This window comes from Achroia grisella, unplaced genomic scaffold, assembly GCF_030625045.1.
Source record: "Achroia grisella isolate CSIRO2021 unplaced genomic scaffold, CSIRO_AGI_Agris_v1 utg1186, whole genome shotgun sequence".
Lineage (NCBI taxonomy): Eukaryota > Metazoa > Arthropoda > Insecta > Lepidoptera > Pyralidae > Achroia > Achroia grisella.
In genome coordinates, this window is record NW_026712592.1 from 4,882,050 (window position 1) to 4,906,133 (window position 24,084).

A 24,084-nucleotide genomic window follows, 5' to 3' on the forward strand; every position below is an offset into this window, starting at 1 on the left:
AAAATAAATGACAAGTCTCCATTTTTTCAGAATATTTTTAACCAATTAAGAAGAGGAGGACATCAATTTAGTTTTATTTATTTTTCTGCGGCCTGCATCAGTTTTAATTAAATATTTTGCAAACCATTCCGTGTTGTGTTCATACTATAGTCATAATTGAAGTACATTTTCTAATAAAATAATTATTATTTTATTATAATATGATAATTATGATGATCTCATGAAAATCAGTTAGTTATACAAACATACCTATTAATCAATAGTAAAAAACTAAGGAAGGAGAAGGTGCACATACAAGAGAGACATATACATGAATACAATCGAATGATTTTTTAAAACCTTTCTATTTTACGAATTCATTTTTAGGCTCAGTTAAAAATGGCGACGGAACCATTATACGAAAACGATATTGATCAATATATAAAACTTTAATTGCGAAAATAATTAATCTATTATGACTAATATTCTGTACATTTACCTTATCGTTTTCCAGAAAAGAGTAATTTTAAACTAAGGTCACAGGTACGATTCCGTTCCTTGCGACGTCATTGAAATTTCCCATTTGTTGGTCAACAATAAAAACCGGCTAAGTGCGAGTCGATCAAGGTTTCTCTACATATGTATCAGACGAGCTAAAAGCGACATAATATTATAATTTGTTTACATAAATAACCATTAATTACTTTATATTCATTTTAAATTACATGTGTTTTATTACTCAATGTACATTAAGTTATAATTTCAATTAGGTTTTACTAACTTAGAAAAATTACATCAGACGGCCTCGGTGGTTTAGCAGTTAGCACTCCGCTTTACGTCCGATAGTCGCGGATTCTGTTCCTAGTATGTTACAAACATTAGTATTCATGAATATGATTATTTGTACCGGTCTTGGTGTTTTTATGTAATATTAAGTATGTATTTACAAAAATGTATTTATAGTATGTATGTTTAGTTTAGTAACCATAACACAAGCTCTACTCTGGAACTAGATGGCGCTGTGTGAGTGAGTTATTATTATTATTTACTTACAGGTTAGTAAATGACAATAATAACTATATACATATATACCTATTAACTACTTAATCAGAAATCGCTACTCCATATTATAAACTTCTCTAATCATCAAAAGAGACACAACGAGTAATCCTACAAATCTTCCAAAGAGGCAAGATTATAAATACTGTGTATTGTTGAATAAAATTAAAATATCTAAAATGAAGTTAAAGTGGTTACCTATGGGATTGGATTGATGCAGATAATCCTAACCTATAAATTATGTAGGCAAAGCTGCAGGATACATTAGTCAAGTTGTATGTCATTTAGTCCGGTACTTGATCATAAAACCTCTCAATTTCCTGGTGATACATTTAAATGTTTTCTGAGAAATATTTTTTTCCATATTTCTTATTCACTTCCATTTTGTTCCGTACACAACAACAGAAAAAATCGACACATGTCTTTGCCCTGTCTGGGATTACCATCAGAACATTGTTAACTTTCCTTTATTGTTTACTAGTATTTATCTGCGACTTTGTCTGAATGACTGTATGGCATATTTTAATTGACAGATATAAAAGAACCACCTGAATTTTTTCCTGCTGCATGTCAAATAATTGTAGACTTTATGGTACACAGGTAGGTAATATTAATTGGAATATGTACGCCATAGAGTACATTTTTAAATTATGATAATGGAATGATGCATCTCCCGCGCCAACTTTTTGCTCCGGCTGGATGATAAGATGAGTATGAGGTAAGGTCAGTTGATCACCAAGTAAATTCACCATGAATTTATCACTATAGTTTTCATTGGGAACCGCGTGGAGTGAACTCCCTCTAAGTGTACCTACACTGTACTAAAACTAACTTGTACTGTAACTAAAAAGTATTGCATCTTCATAATAATATAAGAACAACACAAACAGTACGGATCTCTAAAACTTAGAGTATATTATTATAACAAAGCTTCCGTATATGCAACGCTTATATTATTATGTATATTCTATAATATATAGGCGTGTGGTTGAAGAATTAACTGTCCGTTTATCAACCACCGAACCACAACATATATCTGTCCCTGTCAAAACCACAGTTATCATTTATTCGAAGAAATTGTTTTTTGTAAATGCCGAATATTCCAATGCATAGATGGATGATCATCGATCACTATGGTACGCATGAGAATGTTCAATACAACATATTAGTAAAAACCAGTCCACAAACATTAGTCGCTTGTGGTCCATTGCCGACTTGTGGCATTCGCATTTGCCTTAATTCAAAATTACGTAACGATCGTCAGTTTATGTTTAAAGATGAAATTGTGTACCTGGTTGTACTAACACCTGGCGGGGCACCAGTGAACAATAATAAAACTTTTATCACGATTCTAATCAGGGAGATGTAGACCCAACATTGCTAGCAATTTGAGCACACAATCAATAAGGTATATTGGATCAGGTTGTTAGTCAATTCAAGAGTTCGTGGTACCAATACTATAGAGGGACCCTCCTACTGATCCCACGACAATTCAAACGGGAATAGAAATTACGACGATCTGAGCCGAGGTTCAACCCCTAGCGGTGCCCTCAGACTAAAGTCGTTTCTTTCAGGCGGGAGTTAGCCTTCAGCCGTTCCTTAAGTCCTTACGCGAGTTTGGAGTGTCAACTGCACTCGCCCCCTATCGTCCGGTGAAGCTGTAAAGGCCAGTTGCGGCCAAGAGCATTAGAGTCCGAAAAAAAAATTTATAATTATAGGCATCAAAAATAATTATGCTTTATTAATGCCCAATGAAAACGCAGTAAGCTGTATAATGATAAACTACCTATGATCATCACTTATGCCCCTAAATCTTACCCTAATCATTACCTATAGCCACGACCTTGACCCGTCATACTCGTAACATACCTATCACTAAAAATAGACTGGTAACAGAGCGGAAACAAACCCAAGACAATTACAACACAAATTCTTTATATTTACTTATATTTTGCTAAGTAATTTTGTAAATATATGCTTTAGTGCTCTTGCTTATTATTGCCTAAGCATTTAACCTCGTTGGAGGAACCGTATACATATACGAGTTCTAACTATGTCTTTGCATTTGTCAGCCAACTTTAAATAGGAGTTCGTTAATGCTTTATTTTAAAAAATACGTGTTTTCATGCCTAATTCTGAACTGATTTTGATGAATAAATTTCATAGACGATACGAACATGAAAAACTGCTGATTCTACCAAGATTAGGGATTTGAGTCGATATTATTAAGTTATGATAATATCAACACTCAGATATATTTTTTAATTAATTAGAATAGCTAACAAGCAGACGGCCCAACGAATGGTAAGTGTTAGTGGTAACCGTAATATAATTTAAATTTAAATTCTGCCCTATAGATAGGTATAGGTATCACCCTACAAAGAACGCTGCTTGTCGTTTAAAATATTATAGGTGAGACTGAAGTATCCACGCAGACGACTTCATAAAAAGTCTACCTCTATACATAGTAAGTAGGTAGGTATATGTTAGCAACAAAGAATAAAAAAATTGTTCCTTCCTAATAATCGATACATACAGTACTACTAACTTATAAAAAGCCACATATAGTTGTTTTTCTGGGTAACAAACAATTACCTAATCATCAAATACTAGCAAACTTTATCTGAGCAACCTCTACGTGGTCTCCACTGGATACCCTGTCCTGTGTTTGATACGAAGTGTTAAGTAACTACTCGTAGATAGGTATCGATCTTTTCTATTCATCGTCATTCTTCATTGAATCTCTGACTGAATATCTATCATTAGCACAGACGAAATACCATTCCATCATCGTCCATAAAACCGCCTAATTAAAGGGACAGCAACACGATGTACAGTGTAATACCCACCTAACAATTGAAGGCACAATGGACCATAAAGTATACCCAAAGGTTGTATGGTACCTACATGTTTACATGTGTCCATAAAACGAATAATAGACTTCGTAATAGTGATGTTATTCATACAACATAATGTTTTCTTGACACAAGTGACTATGACTTATGTTGACCACATACAAGTAGAAAATATATTGCGTAACTGTGGGATCCTTGATATAAGGACTCTGTGTATACCATCAGTCATTAGACCAGACAAGGTTCTTTAGACTATGTACATCGAGCTATGCATACCGGTGTAGCTGGATTAGTTAGCTGATAGCTAATTGAGGCTATCTATTATATTCACTTTCAATTGGTCTTCCACATAAGTATACACACGCCATTTAAGGAAACTTAATTTTATATAAGTACTATATTTTTTCTGTAATGAAATAGCAAACAAACTAAGACAAGGCTAAGTTACCTGATCTCATATTCATTTTATCGTATACCGTTAACGCGGGCTGGTGACATGGTTCACCCATTTACAAAAAATCCTTTTGGCAAGCTGTAGCCGTTGTCTATTTTCATGAATTACGACATCATGTTATCATGTGACACTCGTGACACCACTCATGCGTAGCTATTCCAGTGAAATTATATGTCATATTTTTTATTCTGTAATTTTACTGTTTAATTTGACCAAAACAGATCACAGAGCAAGCTTTTTGGTAGCTGAAATAGGTGAGACTGAGGTACAGACGACTTTTTACAGTGTACGTCTGGCAAATGTATATTAAATATATAAAAATATTAATATTTCAATCACAATGTTCACTTCAGGATTATATAGTCGCCTTCATGTAAATCATATTACAATAACTGGTTATTATAAACATATATTTATATACACTGTATGTTATAGAGATATATTTCATACAGAATTTGTACGCTTTTTATAAAGTTAAGATTTATTGTTAAGGGGGTCTTCCTATGTGACGGCCTGTTTTTTAGGGATATTTTAGGATTTTTTTTCTACGACCAGTAAATATTTAGAGCTTCAAGTTTTTTATCATTTATTAACACATATTTGGACAGTATAAATATAAAATTTCAGCTAAAAATATTCAGTCAAACTAGAGTTACAGCGCTCTGAACACCCCCGCCTCGAAAAAAAGAGCTCCCACTTCCTCCACGATTTCGGCTGATCGGCTTATCTGAAAAAAAAAAAAAAAAACGGCGTTTTAATTTGTAGGCTTAAAAGCACGGAATGACCTATAATCAAATGAATATAAAAAAATTGGATTTTTGATAGACATTTGAAATAAAAGTTGCAAATTAGGCGTTTTTTTTTTTTGTTTTTTGCTATAAAAAAATCGAAGTTTTGAAAATTTTCGATTGATAATAGTTCATTCCATGCGTTTACATATATTGAGTGTGCCCTGTAAATTTCAAGTAATTCGGTCCAGCCGTTTCTGAGATACAATGGAGGAAAGTTTGAAAAACACGTTAAAAACGCGTTTAAAGTTTCAAGTCCGTTAAAAACTATTAAAATATCAACTTACTCTCAATCGGCGATGCCTGGTCCATAGAGTATTCCTTCCTCTTCCTCGTGAAACTCTTTTAAAGCAGATTGTTCAGCTCTTGAGTCAATCCTGGCTTGTTTAACGACATCACTTACGCGCCGCTCAGAGCGTAAGATTCGCTTTTCATCCCGTTTCTCAACATACGCTTGGGCTTCACGACCAACAGGGCATCCCATAATCGACATAACTTTTAAAATACCTTGAAAACCTTCATTAAAGATAATAACTGCTAAGTAGCTAGCAATTTCAACAACTTTGGGACCAGAATGAAGATAATTTTAAAGCCTAGGCCTCGGAAACTTGATCGCGAAATAGACACGTCACTTTTACAAGTTTTACATATAACTATTTCAGAGATTGCAGCAAATACAGAAACAAACTCCAAAATGCAATATGCGAAATTCGAAGCGATGGGAACATTCATGTTCATGTTATTTTTAAGTTTTTTGGCCGAAGCTGATGTAAATACCGTATCATTTTGGTGGGTAAAACGGTTTCCACTAAACTTTCTTTTTTTACTACGACCAGGATGAACATTTCCACTCGTACTTCCTTTCCGTCCACTCATTATGAAAAAAAATAATTTGTAGCTGTTGCTCTCTTCGAAGTTCAACCAAGACTAAAATAACTTCGGTAAAATATTATAACAATAGAAATTTCTGTTTAAGTCTGTAGAAACGTGTCTAAACTTGTATAAACAAATATATTAATAAAAGGGAGGCCAGGTATAAAGCCGACGGTACACAATAGGGCCGGTCTCTAACTGCCAACTCACCGCTCCGAACCGCTCTTTCTTTTACCTGCTGTATCTTTAAAACGACTTCGAATTTTCTAAAATCGCTTTACTACCGTATTCTAGACATGTTAAGGGAGCAATTAATGAAAAAAAATCGATTTTTTCAACCCATCACATAGGAAGACCCCCTTAAAGATACTGGTATCTTCAAATTCTGTATGAAATATATTTCTATAGAATAATATACTAAAATATAATTGTTTATATCGACTGCGAGTAGGTAGGTATATCAATTTATATGTAAAAACATCTATTTATCAGTTTTAAAATTAAACTACTTTTTTATTTGTTCGAGTATAATTATTAAAAATCACGTCTGTTTGTTTCAACCGCCATTCACGGGTAGAGTTACGATCATGGCGGTTGAAACACTGCCGAAACATCGGGAACTCAATAAAAATAAAATGGTAAGATCCCGTGATTATTACTAATTATTATATGTATAAATAATGACCGAGTCAAATTTAAAACAGTAGGTATATATTTTATTAAAGGGACACGAAATTATATTTTAAGTAACAAGCAATGAAATTCTCGCAACATATAAAATGTAGGTCATTTTACCTTTATTACATATACCTACCTACACACGAGTACATCTCCCGAACCATTGTACCAATTTTCGGAATAAAACACAGAAATTCAACATTTCCTTTTTATTGAACAACGAACTAAACTATATTAAATAATATTTATTACAAATAATAATATAAATCATGACAATAAAACAAATTAATAGCATATCAATTTTTGTGCCATTTATCAAAAACTAATTGGGATATTTCGTTTCAAAATACAGTCAAGTACAAACAGATGGCGCTAGTGAATTTGTATACTTAAAAAGAATAAATAATATGTTACAAATTTTTCCAAAATTATATCTGTCAATTATGCCTGACGTCAAGCCAAATGTTTGATGTCAGAACAAACGCTATCATATTAGTAGGTAACTACTTATTCTATGTCCAATTGTACTTAACAAACATAATTTGAAAAAGATCAAACTAAATATTGCTGCACACACGGACTAGTTATAATGAGTTGTTTTTTGCAAGTGATATATTGTTATCAATATTCTCTGGAAGATGGTAGATGCTGCTATGCTATATTTGAGATAAGATGTGAGTAAATGGTGAACTTACATCTTATCTCAAATATAAGAAATTCTTTAATTATTATCACCTATCTTCTCTGGTACGTACTAACTGGTTGGCAAACATTTAAAAACACTTTTAAAAGTAAGGAACATCCATACTCCTGGTTTTCTTTTTGATAATTTCGTTTTATCTTAATTATATACATCGGATAGATCCATAACATCCAGTGGTATTTTTAAACCGCAGTACGTACAAGCTTATGTTTTCAGTAGCGCCATTTGATTCATAAATAAAATTAGAATAAACATATTTTTGAAAAGCTGCATGTTTAAGACGTAATGATCGGTTTCACCCCCGACTGTCAACACTTCAAGGATGTTATTCACAATTAATATAATCCCATGATTAAGTTTAAAAAGTTATCATAGTTTAACATCTTTGGCACTCTTCAAAATTTCACTTCTTACTAGGATTGCTATCTTCCATTTCTAAAAGACATTTCTTTTTATTGCATTCGCTTGAATTTTGTAAGAGTATTTATTATATTTTCTGTAAGAATAATAAGAGATCTGAGAAGAGTAATAGGATTCATTTAATGCCAGTTTGAATGACAAAATCGTCATTATGACGTCATACTTGCGCTCCACTTGACGTAATGTTAAATATTACCAACGACAGATTGTATTTATATTTATATATTCTATGTATCTATGATAATATCTATGGCCATCAGTTAACTTATAATCCTTTCTAATTCTACCACAGCGTGTGTGTAGAAAGACACGATTTTTCAGTCTAAAAGGCTGATCCGAGAATAGCGCCATTTCATAAGCCAATTAGTAACAAGTTTAGATTCGTCTACGTTATTATTCGAAATTTTGGCACGGAATGTTAAAGAGTAGACTGTAATAGCTTCTGCCTTTCACCTTCCTATCAATAGAATATTTTGTATTTGTGTGATAAAGTGTTACTAATTATCCGAGTCTATAGTAATAACATATTATTTATTATTACTAATATGAAATAGTAATTTATGACGTCAACTAGCGCGCAAGTAGCTGTCAAACATCAATTATTTAATAGGTTTAATTAATTGTACATATCTCAAAGCAAATGTTCTAATTACACATTTCTAGAATGCAGTTTAAGTAATTATTACATTAAACAATTTATACCTTTTTCACACTATAATCATAGTTTAAAAATATCATATACAATATTCAGAATAAAAGGCATTGTGGTATATGATTACCCCGTAAATAATTCTTAACTTTTAATTTGAAATTAAACTAATATGTGATGATATATTAACAAGCTGATTCAAGTTCGAAATATGATAAAATAAATATTTCGAACCACATTTTCGAGTAAATTATTCGCAACATTTATATATTATAATTAATAACTGCCAAGTGTTATTTACATAAAATATGTAATTTTATATACTAAAAGAATTTTAGATACTATTAAATAAAACTTTTTAATGGCATATCTAATAATTGTCCCACAGAACAGAAAACAGGACATCCAATCACAAAATTATGCAGATTATATAGATACAAATTCACAAATGCTTCAATAGTGTCCATATTATTATAAAATTTCAATAGATATCAATTCATATAAGTTGTATATCACAAAAAATTCTCATTTTAACAATGTTCGTTAAGAAAACAAATCATAAAAATAAAACAGTTTAAAGATTAAAACCATAATGTCAATAATTTTGCGACTATAGAAACATTTGCAAATCAGATTTGTTATGGGGTCCCCTAGTATTACATGAAAAATAGAAATGCCCAATAAATAACCTAAAAGTGAGACAGAACTTGTTATTTATAACGATCCAGTAACTGTTGCGGTCAAACATTTTGAACTATTTTAAAAAGAAGTTCCTTTTTAAAAATCCAGTGATATCGTAAATATAAAAGTTTATCTTTTATATTTAATTTAATTTTTTTTATTTAAAAGATAAAAATAGACCGATATCTTTAGAAATATGATTTACACAGGATAATTCTTATTCAATTTAATGAAGTAGATATCTTTCATAAATATTTTTAGTATTTTCATTTAAAATGACATTAAATTCATTTATATATTACTGTTATAGGCATTTTTATATTTATATGAATTGGGGGGGTCCCAATTCAAGCAAAAGTGCTACGTGAATATCACGCGATTTTAGTAACTAACTTCCACAAAACATATAACTCATTTCACATTCCATCACTTCCTTTTTGAACCTATCTTTACACTCTTTCACTGAAAAATAGACAAACAGAGCTCAATATAACAGCACTCGTTACATACATTAACAGATATGGAGATAGGGGATGTAACGACTTAAATTTACATGAAAATTAAAGATGCTGATATACATGCGGCCTTCAGGTTGCCGAAATGCGACACGTTCCGATTGGCCCATTAATTACTACGCTCCCAGCTCTCAAAAAAGGCGGGGCGTTCCAACCAAATTCACACTCGAAGTCATTCAGGGAATCTGCCAACTAACCAACTGTATAGCAGAAGCCTATGTACGTTATTGGTAAATTACTAACCCTGATGTTACATCTGTTGATAGCAAACTAGCTACTGAATGAAAATACCATCGGTACACTTCTAATTTTTGATTCCCTATACTAGAAACATGACTAAATATGGTCAAAACTGTACCACAGTACCACGCAAAGTCTAAACATCTCCTTGTCAATTACATAACCTGTCCCATGCCCGCATACCAATTCCATACTCATTTTTCAATAATGGGAACAACTCTGAACTGTCAGTCTCCTTAATATACCTATAAAAGACACAAATTTTAATAACAAGTCTTTGAGAATATATTTTTGAGTATGATAGTGTCAATTTACGTAAAAAAATACTCAATGACATTTCAGAATTACCCCGAATGCTGTATTTCTGTTGTGTGATACAATATCCCAACTACATTCATAAATACATTGAAAACAAAATCTAAAATTTATGCTTTCGTCAATATGACTATAAAAAAGCACACCTTACCCAAGTACGGCATCCAAACCCCACAGAAACATGATATTATCATGGTAACATAACACATTCACTAAGCACCATAGTCTATATATAACGCTGCATCGAAATGCGTCGAATTTACGTAGAAAGTAGAAACTACATGAGGCAACACTGGCTAGGATCTTGGCCGACGGGGGCAGCGAAGCCGGCTGGAGGCACTCCAATATCTCCGACCAACTCCGTGGGCGGTTGGCCTAAATCTTGCATCTGTAAGTTGATTACACTATGTTAGCGAAAAACCTAAACATATAAATAAAATAAATATATAAATAAACCTCTTAGATTACTTAATAATTGTCTATGGAAACAGTGAATGACAGGAGTAATAAAGTGTGTATAAGATACAGTGCAGGCCTATACTGCTCAGTTCTCACCGATTACACAGTAAAGTAAAGGATTCACCAAGAGTAGAGATATTATTGTTGATTCTGATGAAACCAGAATGAAAATGGGTCATTGTCTTCATGAAAAAACATATCAGATGTAAGGATGATGAAACTTACTATAGCTTATCTTTGATTTGCACGTAAAGGATTTGGCATAACTCATACATATAAAAATATTAAAAGTTACCTTTTGCATGAGATCTAGAACCTTCTCAAAACGTTTCCTCTTGACATCATCAGGATCGGACTCTTGTTCAGGTTCTAGTTCAGCGCAGACCTGTTGCATGAGAAGCTGCTGCTTTTCGAATCTGGAGATACAGTGTATATCTTAATAAGTACTAATTTCTATACATGTATAAAATGTATGTATTGCCACATGCTATTCTCTATAATTATTTAAAAGCTTCTAAAAATATTTTACTAACCAGCAACCAACCCTGATTTTGGCTGGGTATTTCAACCAACGTACACACAATATTAACGAATTATATACCCAAATGTTTCTAAAAAATCACTCTATTGATGGATCAAAACCGCACGAAAATCGTATTCATAGTATTTGAAATTATCGCGATTATACAGGCAGACACAGTGAGGGCCTTTAGATATATTATTAGATAATATCTCATTAGGTTACTGAATGTTTATTATTCACCTTTCATATTCAGCCGGGTCAATCTTTCCTTTATTTTCAGTCAACCATGCTGGATATTTGTCCACTAGCTCCTTTAAGGAAGGATATAGAACTTCCTTTGAAAGCAGTGACTGCATCATGCCTTGCATGAATGGAACAAACATATTTCCATCCTGTAAAATAAGTTTTTTTTTATATATAGGTAACAGATTGTTGAATTATGAAAACAAGATTTACAAAATGAAATTTATTTTCATACCGTTTATTGTTTTTGAAAATAAAAAAAAATATAGATACATTGGAACTACTAAAACTACTTACTTGTTCACCTTCTCCCAAATTGAAGTTATTAAACATATTTGCAAAATCTTGTTCAGAGAATGGTGTCTGAAGGTTTTCTGAGTTTGTGTTCAAATTTTGCAAAGTTTGAGATATAGCTGCTGATACCTGAAATATGGAATCATATTACATATACTATAGCTTCTAAGTTCTAAGTACATTTACAGATTAAAAGTTCTAAGAGTTTACTTGCATGCACAATATTACCTAAAAAATGTATAGTACGATTAAATAACTTTTAAAGGCACTTTTATATTCTGGCACTTATATTACTTATTTCTAAGGTGGCAGCAATGTATGTGACATTATGTTTCAGTTTTTCGAATTAGATAGACAGAAAGTTTAAATTGAATTAATCCTAGGATTGGCAATGCAGGTCCATGTTGAAGGGTGTTCTATGTCATTACATAATTGTCATTCTATAAAGCTTCTATTTAAGTCAGTCATATAAAAGAAAAGTAAAAATTGGTCTACTATAATTCTACCTCATCAATTTTTCCTTGAGTAGCAGGTTCTTCAGTAGAAGTTGGTTCTCCCTCAGCATTCGCCGGTTTCAGGACTTGAGCTGCAGCCTCTGATAATGGGAAATTGATTATAAAAACTAATGAGTCATAAACAACTTACTTGAAGTCATTTTTTATCATTTCTTATGTTGTACTTATTTAACTTCACTTATTACTGTATTTCTGTGTCAAATCATCCAATTAACTTGCAGCATTTCATTTTAGCAGTAGATTATCTTAAACTATATAAATATTAACAGATCAGTAGACTACACTTTAGAGATATTTTCAAAGTCAACCACATGATTGATCAATAGCCACCTGTAAGATTATAGGGTTTGCTGTTACTTTTACTACTCAGAACTGTAAGCCATAAATACAATTGAGTTATATGTTGATTCCTTCCTTATTTATGATATGTTAATACTATTTCCTACTCACCCGCCATTTTACTGAAGGTCTGTGCAATTTGTTCCTGTGTAATTTGGTCCTCTGAAAGTTATATACAATCATTTAAGCTGATATTGATAATATATGTATAATAATTCTATGGTACACCTAGCCATGCTTATGGTATATATTGGTGTGCACTGGTGGAGGATAGTATCAGTTAGCGCATTGTGGTAAATTTATTAGAAATAACCACAATTGTTTCCACTGGGAAAAGTATGGAGTTTTACCTTATAGAGCACTCATTGCTAGCAAATCAGAAGTTGCTAAATGCTTTTTTCTGTATGTTGTAGATTAGATATGAATTTGGTTTAATATAATAAATGGGTCAGATTGTAGGTAATATTGTGTCAAACACATAAGCTGATAAACACCTTGCAGCATTTATATATCAATATATATGTAGGCACTCACTTTGGGGAATTTTTTTGTGTGTTTTCAGAGAAAATTGAAATTGATTAGCACTAATTATCATTATCTTATCAGTTTAACTATGAAACTATGATGGTCTTTAAACTTCATGTGCAACAGAACAATCACACTCCTCAGCACTCTAACAATTAATTAAAGACATTAAATTGCTTTTTACCTGGCACTCCACTAAAATTTCCCAATATGGCTGCCATATTGCTCTCAAACTGTGATGCTGCTTCTTTGATAAAATCCTCGCTCCACATATTCTGTGGCATTTCTCCAGAACCTGCTTCACTTGGCTGTTCTTTTTTCTCATCTTTCTTTGTCATATCTTGAAGGGCACCTGGTTATATATTTTTTTAATTAGTCAGATTATTTTACAATATTCATTCTTATTCAGTGATTTTTATTTTAAATCAATAATACATTGTAAATCATCACATATACATTTTATTAATCCTAATTTTATCATGAGGTAAATTAGCTTCCTTTTGAAAAGTTTGGCTCCCGTTTAGGCTATAACATGTTGAATGTTACTTATAAGTAAAAAAAAAATATAAAATTGTCAATTACATAAAAAATATGTAAGTATAAATGTGCCATAGGACCATAAAACAATAGAAATAGAATCTCATTAGCATTTTATTATATATATTGTGGCATATAATTCATGAAATATTAATAATAAAATCTATTTTATTGCTACAACATAATGATTTTATTACACTGTAACAGATAAAAAGCTACTTTGCAAATAACCAACAATTTAATTAAACCATATATTAAAATACAATTATGCACATTTTTTTATTTTCATATATATTTATTAAAATATAGCACATTCTAATTAAATGAACATTAAAGCGAAATCAATGAATACCTAGTTATTGTGAATTATTTAAACGGATATTTTATTTATTTGTTTCAGGTGGGGAATCATCTGCAGGACTATAAAAAGATATTTTAGAGCCAGGAAACAACATTATAACATAGTAACAGAAATGCAAGTTAATCATTATTAATATGTTGTACTAAATATTTCGACAGAAACATACAAAAATGGGTTCGGTCAGTCAACGCTGTAGGAAACAGACAATAAATAGTAATCGTATAATCAACAAATTAATAGTATACGAATGATATAAATTAGGTTATGTATTGTGTAATAAGACAATAAATATACAGAACCGTAATAGACTTACTATCCAACAAATCGTCTAACTCTGGGTCGACGTCCTTATTAGGTGTATCTTTTCTTTCCGACATTATTAAATTGGTTTTATTAGAAATTTTTTGTATATGATAATAAAAAATTATTGAAAAAATGTAATATAGTTCAGAATTCTTCAATGATCAGGATAACTAATCACCAGACCGAATATCTACAACTGACTTATCGGTCAGTGGCGCTTTAACACTCACAAACTTGAGTCAGTCAGGAAGATGCTGTCATCTATTCTGTCAAATCATATTGTCAATTATGCACAGAGGTATAGTAAGTAGAGGTATACCTCTACCTACTATACCTCTGTGCATAATATGCTATAGCATAGAGGAACCACTTTTTTACCAATTATTTCAATGCCACGAATATTAGAATAATTAAAAAAAAAATTGTTATATCCATACGGCCAAAGCCATCGTAATAAATTTACCACGATGGGCTAACTGACCTGACCTCATGCACATCTTAACATCATTCATTGGCGCCCCGCCAGCCTAAACCGTCAGTGCAGACGGGTGCACGATATTATTGTTTAGAAAAATGAATGATAATTCATTCATTCATTTTCTATTATCATGGATATCATTCTTTTTCTATACTAGTGAGACTTACAGAACGGGTATAACATGATGGCGTTGTAATCTCCGTAGTGTTTGTCATGCATATTATAGGTGAAGACGATCACCAGTTACCATCAAGTGCCCGTTTTATTTATGTCTTATAAATACCTACTTATTTAGATACATAATCTATTCGGAAATTAGGAATTTCGTAGCAAAATAAAATACGTTTCATTATTTGTGTCATTTTATTTATACACCTACCTATACATATCTATATACTTATATAAATTTATAGTCGTCATGAGACCTGAACATCCGGGTTTTTTTTATAACACAAGGGACAAACGAGCATGCGGCTCACCTGATGGTAAGTGATTACCGCCGCCCATGAGCACCCGCAACACCAGGGGAATTGCAAGTACGTTGTCGGCCTTTTAAAAAGGAATAAGCTTTTTTCTTGAACGTTTCAATATCGTATCGGTTCGGTAATACCATTGCTGGAAGGTGATTCCACAATGTGGTTGTGCGTGGCAAAAAGTTTCTAGAAAACCGCACTTTAGAGGACCGCCATTCATCCATGAATCATGATCAGGATGGTATTTTAGTTTCTGGCGGGTGGTACGGTTGCCGGGTTGCCGGTTGTGATACATAGCCTTTGTTATGTAGATAAAAACAATTGAAAAGTATTAAAACCGATTCTGTATAATCAACTGTTCTAACCGAAGTAATATTGACATCATTTAAATCATTTTGGAAACCCACACAACCAAATAGACTTAGGAAATCAGTTCATAAGAAATAATTATTGGGTTCCACTCGTATTATATCGAATCGATCATAGATAACATATTTTCACTGAATACGCACTTTATCAACCAATAGGTGCCTAATAAAAATATACAAACATAACATTTAGTAATACCAGCACTACCTAAGTAGAATTGATATTAAGTTAAAATATTAACCATATCACCACAGATTTATTTATAGAAAAAAACAACATTTTCGACTATGACAATTGTTCAGTTTGATGTTCTTCTGCATTGACTTTGTTAATTGGCGCCAAACTTTTCAACACGTCGTCCAAGTAGTGAATCGATGATGTGATGATATGCATGTTGGAATAGATCATCCAAGCCAGAAATCCATAAAATAATATTTGTACAATAACATCCACTATATAACGGCTGGAACAAATATAATAGATAAATTAGAATATCTACCTACCTATCTAGAATCACGAATATATATCTACTAGGTGTATTAGAAATTATTTTACACTTAGGTACCACTAATAAATCAAAACAAGTCATTATACTGTGTGCGATGTAGCATGGTGCGAGTGACAGTCACTAATTTTACATTTAACAATTGCTACATTTAAGTAAATATAGTTATTAATGATTTAATATATTACGAATGTGGTATAGCTGAAATACTAAATCATAATTTGTAAATTGCGGCAACTTTTAAAGTGAAACGAAACATTAATGAAATTGTCACCTGCACCATGCTAAAACGCACATGGTGTAGTAGGTATATAGGTATTTAACTACTAGGAGTAAGTAGGTACAAGAACTAAGTCTTGACTATTAGATATATTTATTTCCATCAAGGATATTGCTTTTGAGCTCCCAGCTTGGTTATCGCGTGTGTTTTATTTACAACCATACATTACCTTTAATTATGTAATATAATATAATATGCAATAACAGTTTTGATGTATTTATTTATATAGGCATTTAAAGAAAAGAAATAAAACTTACATTCTCGCCAGTTTGCGAGCTCTTGGAATTGTTGATGGGTCTTCTTTACAGCAGAATTGTCTGGCTCCTAATACATAATCCCTTAAATATTCATCAGCTCTCAGAGTGGCGAGATCTGTGTAAAAGGTCTTATTGTCTTCATCGCTCACTCGTTTACGGAGAGAATTGAAATTATCATTCTTGAAGTACCACTCCTTCGTAGTGTAATATTGAAGGACGCTTAATCCGTGACTTATACGTTTTTGGACGTTAACAAGACTGAAAATAATGGAAGTTTTGTTTTAAAAATTGACTTCAACTGTGACAAAAATAGTAGGAGCGTGTAACCTAAAAATATGTCTTTTTAAAAAGATTCAAAATTAATAAAGTCTTTGTCTACCCAGTGCATAAAAACCTTTTTGTGTATAAATAAAAAAAAAATCAATAAATACACACTTTCCTTCATGACAACAATCAATAATTTTACTAATATTAGAAACGCGGTTTGTATAGATGTATCTATAGATGGATGAATGAATGTCATTATTAGTATTACTTACAAAGTCTTTCTCCCCATTAAGAACAGGAGACCATCCACTAAATAAGCAGGTATGATATGGTAAAACAAAACGCAAATTTGATGGTGCCAGTAATATGACTTGATATTTCCACCAGGATGCCACAGAGCCAAAGTGTGAGGATATTTATTCACCCATTTTTTTCCTGAAAATTACAATTTCAATCAAGATTTATTTATTACATATGTTGGCGACAAATAGAAATAGAAGATAAAAATAAAAATGTAGGAATATTTTTTTTTTAAATTGGGTTTTACCAATTACCTAATTCAATTATCTCTCCCCAGGTTATCCTTATAATTCTGGAGAGTGTCACATTGTAAAACGTAACTTCTTTTGGTCTGAAAAAAAATAGGAGAAATTTGTTAAATGCCCCAATTTATTGAACATACTGACGTATGTTACTATATGAACTAAAAATAATTGTGTCAAAAGTTAATAATAATGTATTCCATATTTTAAAAAATCCAATTAATAATCTTATTACAAGGAAATAAAGAGTTTTTCTAAAAAAACAGTATAACATCTGCAAAAGTGTAAAAGTTAATTTCAGCAAAAAATGTTAATTATATTTATTACGAATCTTACGTCGAGAAATAATCTATTTTAATAATAGCTAACGGGAATTCAAATAGCGTCATTTACTTCCAAATTGGGCCCAATCTATGGATACTAAATAAGGGTTATTTATTTTGTCAATTAAATTTTATAATATACCTACGTATATAAATTGATATATATATATACTTACTTGTCCAAAGCTGTAATGTATGCAATAAGTAAACATGCATTAACTACCACATCTACGGCCATCGCATCGACTGTATATGTTGGTTCACAGTGCATTGTACGAATAACGCCTGAAAAAAAAATTGTTTTGGATAAGGGTTTAGTTTGCCCACATGATAACTTTTTCTAAGAGTCCTGCTACATAGTTACTAATTTGTTATTGGTTAAAAAGTATTAAAATTGAAGACCTATCATTTTACTTAATATATAAGATTTTCTATGTACGGTGTTATAATGTTATTTAATTAAACTTTTTAACTAATGAAATAGCATCCTTGTATTCAGAGATAATAGATGACAACAGTAGATTGTTTAGGTCCATTTTCATGCGATTCTCCCTACATAGCAAATTCATGCTCATCTTATCATATTCCACTGGTGTCCCCGAGTATACCGTTAGCGCAAACGGTTATAGCATTCTATGCATACATTAAAAAAATATATAAAAACGAGGCCACAGGGTATTTCTATTTATTTATTTACCTTTGCCACTTCCGATAACAAGACCAGTGGCTCCATTCAAATTGTCTACCCATCCTGGTATCGGCTCCTTCCACGCAGAAGTCACTTGAAGAAAACAAAATAGAAACAGTTATGTTTAACTTTAGGAAATCGAAAATCCTGATTACAATTTAATAATAATGTTAGGTTCATTAAGTATATACATACATGCGTATTGGATGAATGAGTGAATAGTTTCTCTGGTCTCTATTTTTAATGTAAGAAATCTAGATTCAAACCACATAACAATTTACAGAACTAGAAAATTTAATATGTTTTTTTTTTTTTTTCTCTTTATTTTGGCAACAAACAGTCGTTATAAAAACATATAAATATACAAATAAAAGTAATTTTTACGATAGACATTGAGTGCCGAAAATTTTTTACTTAATTTTATTTTTAGTGTTAGTGTTATTTTTAGTTTTAGTTTTTTATAATAATAATACTTAAAAACAATTTTGTACACTTATACAAACAATTATTCTCTTCAATACAAAATGTTTGTATTATGCAATAATCAAACCCAATCGGAAGAAAGCCGGTGTACAAATGTCTTTAAAAAATATTTCTAGCATATTACCAATGGAAGGCCTGGCTACAGCTAATGGAAACTTGGGACCATATTCAGCAACCAAGTCCTCAGTGATTGCTTTTGTGTACGAGTATGTGTTTGGCTCTGAAGCTATAAGCCTGTAATAATGTATATTTCATCAAAACTAAAATTATGACATATGGTGTTATATATTTATAATTAATTATTAGACATATATAATGGAAAAAAGATAATACGAAATATAGGTAAAATTCATTGAGCAGGAACTGTCATTTATGATCATTATCTTCTATGATGTATAATCGATTAAATACCAAAACATGCAGCCAGATTATTATTATTAATATATTTTATTTTGTCATAAATCTACATTACATTAGTAACGAACTAAATGTAATCCGTTTTACATCCATTTAATCTGTATCTAATTTTGAGACTGTGCTCTACGTAGTTTTGTACAATAAACAATTATTTATATAAAGAAAACATGGGTATTTATTTTCATTCCCACCTGCTATATCATGACTAACATTATATAAAACATAATAAAATGTCCAAAATTAATTTATTTATGAAAACAATATATTACGTACTTAGGTTCCAAGTACTCCAGTGTAGCATCATCCATCCATTCAACAATATCCATGATTTTCCGGGGCTTGTGCACTGGCGGATATAGTTTTTCTTCCAGTTCATCTAAATAACAGCGACAATAGGCTGTTGATAGATGCACTAATGCCTGTAATTAAAGACTCATTCTAGAACAATCTCGAACTTCCTATTAATAAAGATATTCCTATTATGAAATACAAGCTGCAAATTAAGTCTAGGAAATAAACCAATACACTGTTTTTATAAACTCTACAATAAAGTCTGTTTAAGAAAAAATACTTCATATTTACGTCATAATTACAGTTTTCGTTTATTTTTTATCTGTGGTGTTTTACCTGAAGGTTTTTCATAGTTTCCGCTAGCTGTAAAACCCGCAGCGTACCTCTTGTATTCATATTGATAGCATCTTTCAGTCTTAAGTCAAATCTGAAAGAATAATAAAAAGAAGCTAGCATCGACGACGTATCTTAATTATTGGTACTTTTATATAATACTAGTAAACAATTTATTCTACAATAACCAAGGTACACTTTATGTAAAGTCATCTCCGCATACCATTATAACCCAGTATATTCTATTTCTAATATAAATAATAAAGTGATGACAATATATAAAGGAATATATTAGAAAGAAAAAGATTACAAAAATGTTATAAACACTAGAACAATAATTAACTAACACAAACCAGTCCAATGAAACTGTTATTTATATCTGATTACGTATCAAATGCTGCTAAAGTACCTACTCGTACATTACATTCTCAAATTCACTATTATCTAAAAAGGAATGTGTCTTGGTCCTACCTAATGCCTATATACCTACAATCTGAGAAATCACTCAGTGAAGGGATCATTTTTGAATTAGAAGAAGAATATAATCAAAATCTGCTCCATAAAAGTTTAGGTTATAAAAATGCGACAAATGAAAATTTAATTGTAAATAATTAATACTTATATATAATAATAAATAATATTAACAAATGAATGTTTAAAAAATATAAAAATATAAAACCGGCTTCGTCGATGCACCGTCTATTAAGTAGGTATCTACTGGTAATTAAAACTAGATAATCAACTTACGAATACGTGGCACCGTCTTCAGAGGAATAAATATAGGTGTCAGGAATATTGCATTGTATATATACAATATATTGTATATATACAATATAAATAAATTGTCTATCTCAACTTTTTATCTCGCTTCATTAAATAATATGACGAGATATCCGTGTGCTTTTCATATGTATAGGGAACAATTATTACTGACTAATAGTATAAAAAAATATTCTGTATATACCGAACACATGCAGCGCTGTGGAAGACGATATTGCAGCGTTCTTGCAACTCCTTCCTGTCTTCAGGAGATATTCCAAGTTCATCTTCTAAGATATCTCCGGCTATTAGTTTCAGTTTTTTAAATATATTCGGTGTCTTCTCTCTTAGATTTTCGAATATCTATGAAAACAAATAAAAAAACATTTATTCATGTTTCATTATTTTATGAGGAAATTACAGTCGTTTATATATGTGGAGTTTATTGTTTTTTCCCTAGTGTCTAGTTTAATAAACAGATTCAATTGAGAAGAACGGACAAGAGACTCAACAAAATTTCTTTATACTATCTATTACTTATTATTTTACTTTACTTTCAAATGCTATCAATAAGCGGCAAAAGTTACTACATTATAGATAAATTTAACGAAACGTACGTTTTTGGGAACTTTACCTTGTTAGCACTGAGATCGCGTAGCCTCTCTTCACTATTCAATCCTTTCTTTGGCCGCAATAGAAGATAGATCGTGTCCAACTCAGGACAACTACGAAGCAACTTCTCCACCATGGCCTTAACATATAAACATTACGATGTATTAAAAAAAAATATTGATTTGTTTCTGCTCAGTACACGATTATAATGGATTAACGCGGGTAAATTAATCCAAAGTCAGTAAATTACAGATTAAATGAGAATCTCTCCCCTTTTTGAAGTCATTAAATTTAATTCGGTGTATTTTATGTAAGTACCTACTAGAAAAGTTCCTTTTAATATAATAAATACAAGTCTGTACCATTTAGAATAACCATTAAACTAATTTCTTTTAGACCACTTCCGTGCCACACATGTTGGGAAATTTTGAAAGAGTTAGTTTTACACAATACTTTAAGTCGACACTAAAAATGGAGTATTCAGAATAAATGTACGTACTAGCTACATCTATTAAAACTAACATGTTGTACGTATAAATATATATCATTGCCTTACTTACCTTGCCTACAAAACCTGTACTCCCAGTTATAAGAATGGATTTTCCTTTATAGAAATCTGGTACTGAAGGCGCCATTTTTGCCTAAAACAACATAAATACGCAGTATAATTACCAACAGGTAAAGTAGAGTTATCAAATTGTAGAATTAATATTGTATTAAATTGTACTCATATTAAGTAAAACACTAGAATCCAGGAGTTGGCATTTAGGCGCTCCATAAGTCACGCAGCGGGTTTAAAGTGCCTTCTGCAGTCGTCACTATTTACGTCCGGTGTCTCTGTTCTCGCCGGCTACGGCCAACATCATTAGAATATGTATTTGGAAAAAAATACAAGAATCACGCTTAAGAATTACAGTTGTAAATAACAGGAATTCCTAACATATTTTACCCCTTATATTATATATTATTCATCCTTTTCAATATATCAATAGATTTCTGAAATTATTTATCATTATGTTACATAAATGCAAAGAAATAGCCATATAATTTGATATTTTATGTAATATTGTATTATTCATCAATAGGTATTGATTTTTAAATTTTGAGTTTGTAATATGCGAGTGTTATTAATAAAACCAATATCTACAGGATATAATGTGTAACAACATAAATGGACGATAATGAAAACACCACCTAAGGTAACAAGTAACTTCCTCGACTTATTGAAACTTCCTGTGACAAAATGATTGGCAACATACAAAAGATCCTTTATTTGGACATCATCCTTTAGAAATTGACTCTAATCGACTTTTTGTATTATTTGTTCATAACCCTTATCTATCTATCTTCACGCTTGGAGTATTAAAGGAAGGCAAAGGGAATCAAATGTCAAGAAATCAATGTTAACAATATAGACTTCGTATGAAATCTTCACTCATTTTTGTCGCCACATTTCCATACCCCTCAACTTATAATACAGCTTGTGTTGTAAGTTGAAGGGTATGGAAGCAATATTATTCCACAATAATTAAATAAAAAAACATTGAAAACTAGACTAAAACCTGTTGCATAAATTAAAAGATACATACAGCGGCGACTTTGTTTCATAGTATGTATTTATTTATGTTTATAATGTATAAGGATTTCTAATATTTTACTTATACCGGGACTAATATTATTTCAATGTTGATCTTGACTTCCCTTTTACTACTTTTTTTTTATTTAACAGGCTTGAAAGTCTAGCGGTTTTGCTCACCGCATTTCTTCCTAAGGTCGTGGGTTCAATTCATCACGCAATACAAACATTTAAATTCATGAGTATCATTGTTTGTATTGTCTATTTTTTTAGGCATTATAATGGAATGGTGCACCCGTCTAAGCTAATGGTATGCTATATACGCTGGCGGGGCACCAGTGGAGGAAGATAAAATGAGCATGAGGTCAAGTCAGTTAGCCCATCGTGACAAATTCACCAGGAATTTATTAGGATAGTTTCCAGGGGAAACCAGATGGAGGTCAACCTGACATGGTACATTGCCACGGGGTCAGCAGTCCACATTAGGTAGTAATAATCCCCTTTCCCCCTGTATTATCAGCCGTACGTACGTACCGTGAGCTGGTTTGTCATTCCATAAAGAAAAACTACCAAAACTACCTGCAATTGATTAAAGTATTTATCTTTAGAACCACTGCTTATTTGTTTGCGTTGTGGTTTAGTAGAACTTGGTAGTACAGTCATAGTCGTTCCGTTTATTTCATTAGGAAATTTTGTCAATAGAAAAATTGTTCAGTTTCATAAACAGAACAATTCTTCTAATGACAAAATTGACGTACTTTCAAATTGGAAAATTTAAAATATATTTTGTAAACAATAATACGAAATTCAAATATTCTATTTCAGATGTCTACTATGTTTATTTACAATATTTGTTTAGTTTACTTACTATCCGACTAACCGGCTTTCGGATTAGTAAATCAATTAACTAACTAACTATTTACTAATTAGCTACCTGTTATGTGAAAATATAACATAACTCACCTGATTTCAGATCGTTCAACTCAGAATAATTAAAACCGGCAAAATTATAAATGTATACACAATGAACTACCACGGACAGGTCGTGTGCATGCACTAGAGTGTAACATTCAAAACTGAAACTGTATGACTGAATACATTGAATTATTACTGCATATAGCAT

At 31.5% G+C, this 24,084-nt stretch overlaps 2 protein-coding genes across 2 annotated transcripts; both read right to left on the bottom strand.

Moving 5' to 3' along the window:
* Positions 1–9,451: 9,451 nt before the first annotated feature.
* LOC131854474 (peroxisomal biogenesis factor 19) lies at positions 9,452–14,471 on the bottom strand. The gene is made up of 8 exons (XM_059205594.1): positions 14,319–14,471; positions 13,292–13,459; positions 12,694–12,744; positions 12,235–12,323; positions 11,732–11,857; positions 11,432–11,583; positions 10,964–11,084; positions 9,452–10,597 (listed from the first exon to the last, which is right to left on the bottom strand). Exons 1-8 carry the CDS (start codon positions 14,380–14,382, stop codon positions 10,487–10,489), a joined length of 882 nt encoding a protein of 293 aa, XP_059061577.1. The 5' UTR covers positions 14,383–14,471; the 3' UTR covers positions 9,452–10,486.
* Positions 14,472–15,864: 1,393 nt separating this feature from the next.
* LOC131854471 (putative fatty acyl-CoA reductase CG5065) lies at positions 15,865–24,084 on the bottom strand. The gene is made up of 13 exons (XM_059205589.1): positions 23,925–24,084; positions 21,946–22,026; positions 21,408–21,524; positions 20,979–21,136; positions 20,018–20,108; positions 19,664–19,809; positions 19,098–19,207; positions 18,500–18,583; positions 17,979–18,087; positions 17,492–17,568; positions 17,210–17,372; positions 16,671–16,928; positions 15,865–16,091 (listed from the first exon to the last, which is right to left on the bottom strand). Exons 2-13 carry the CDS (start codon positions 22,018–22,020, stop codon positions 15,914–15,916), a joined length of 1,566 nt encoding a protein of 521 aa, XP_059061572.1. The 5' UTR covers positions 22,021–22,026; positions 23,925–24,084; the 3' UTR covers positions 15,865–15,913.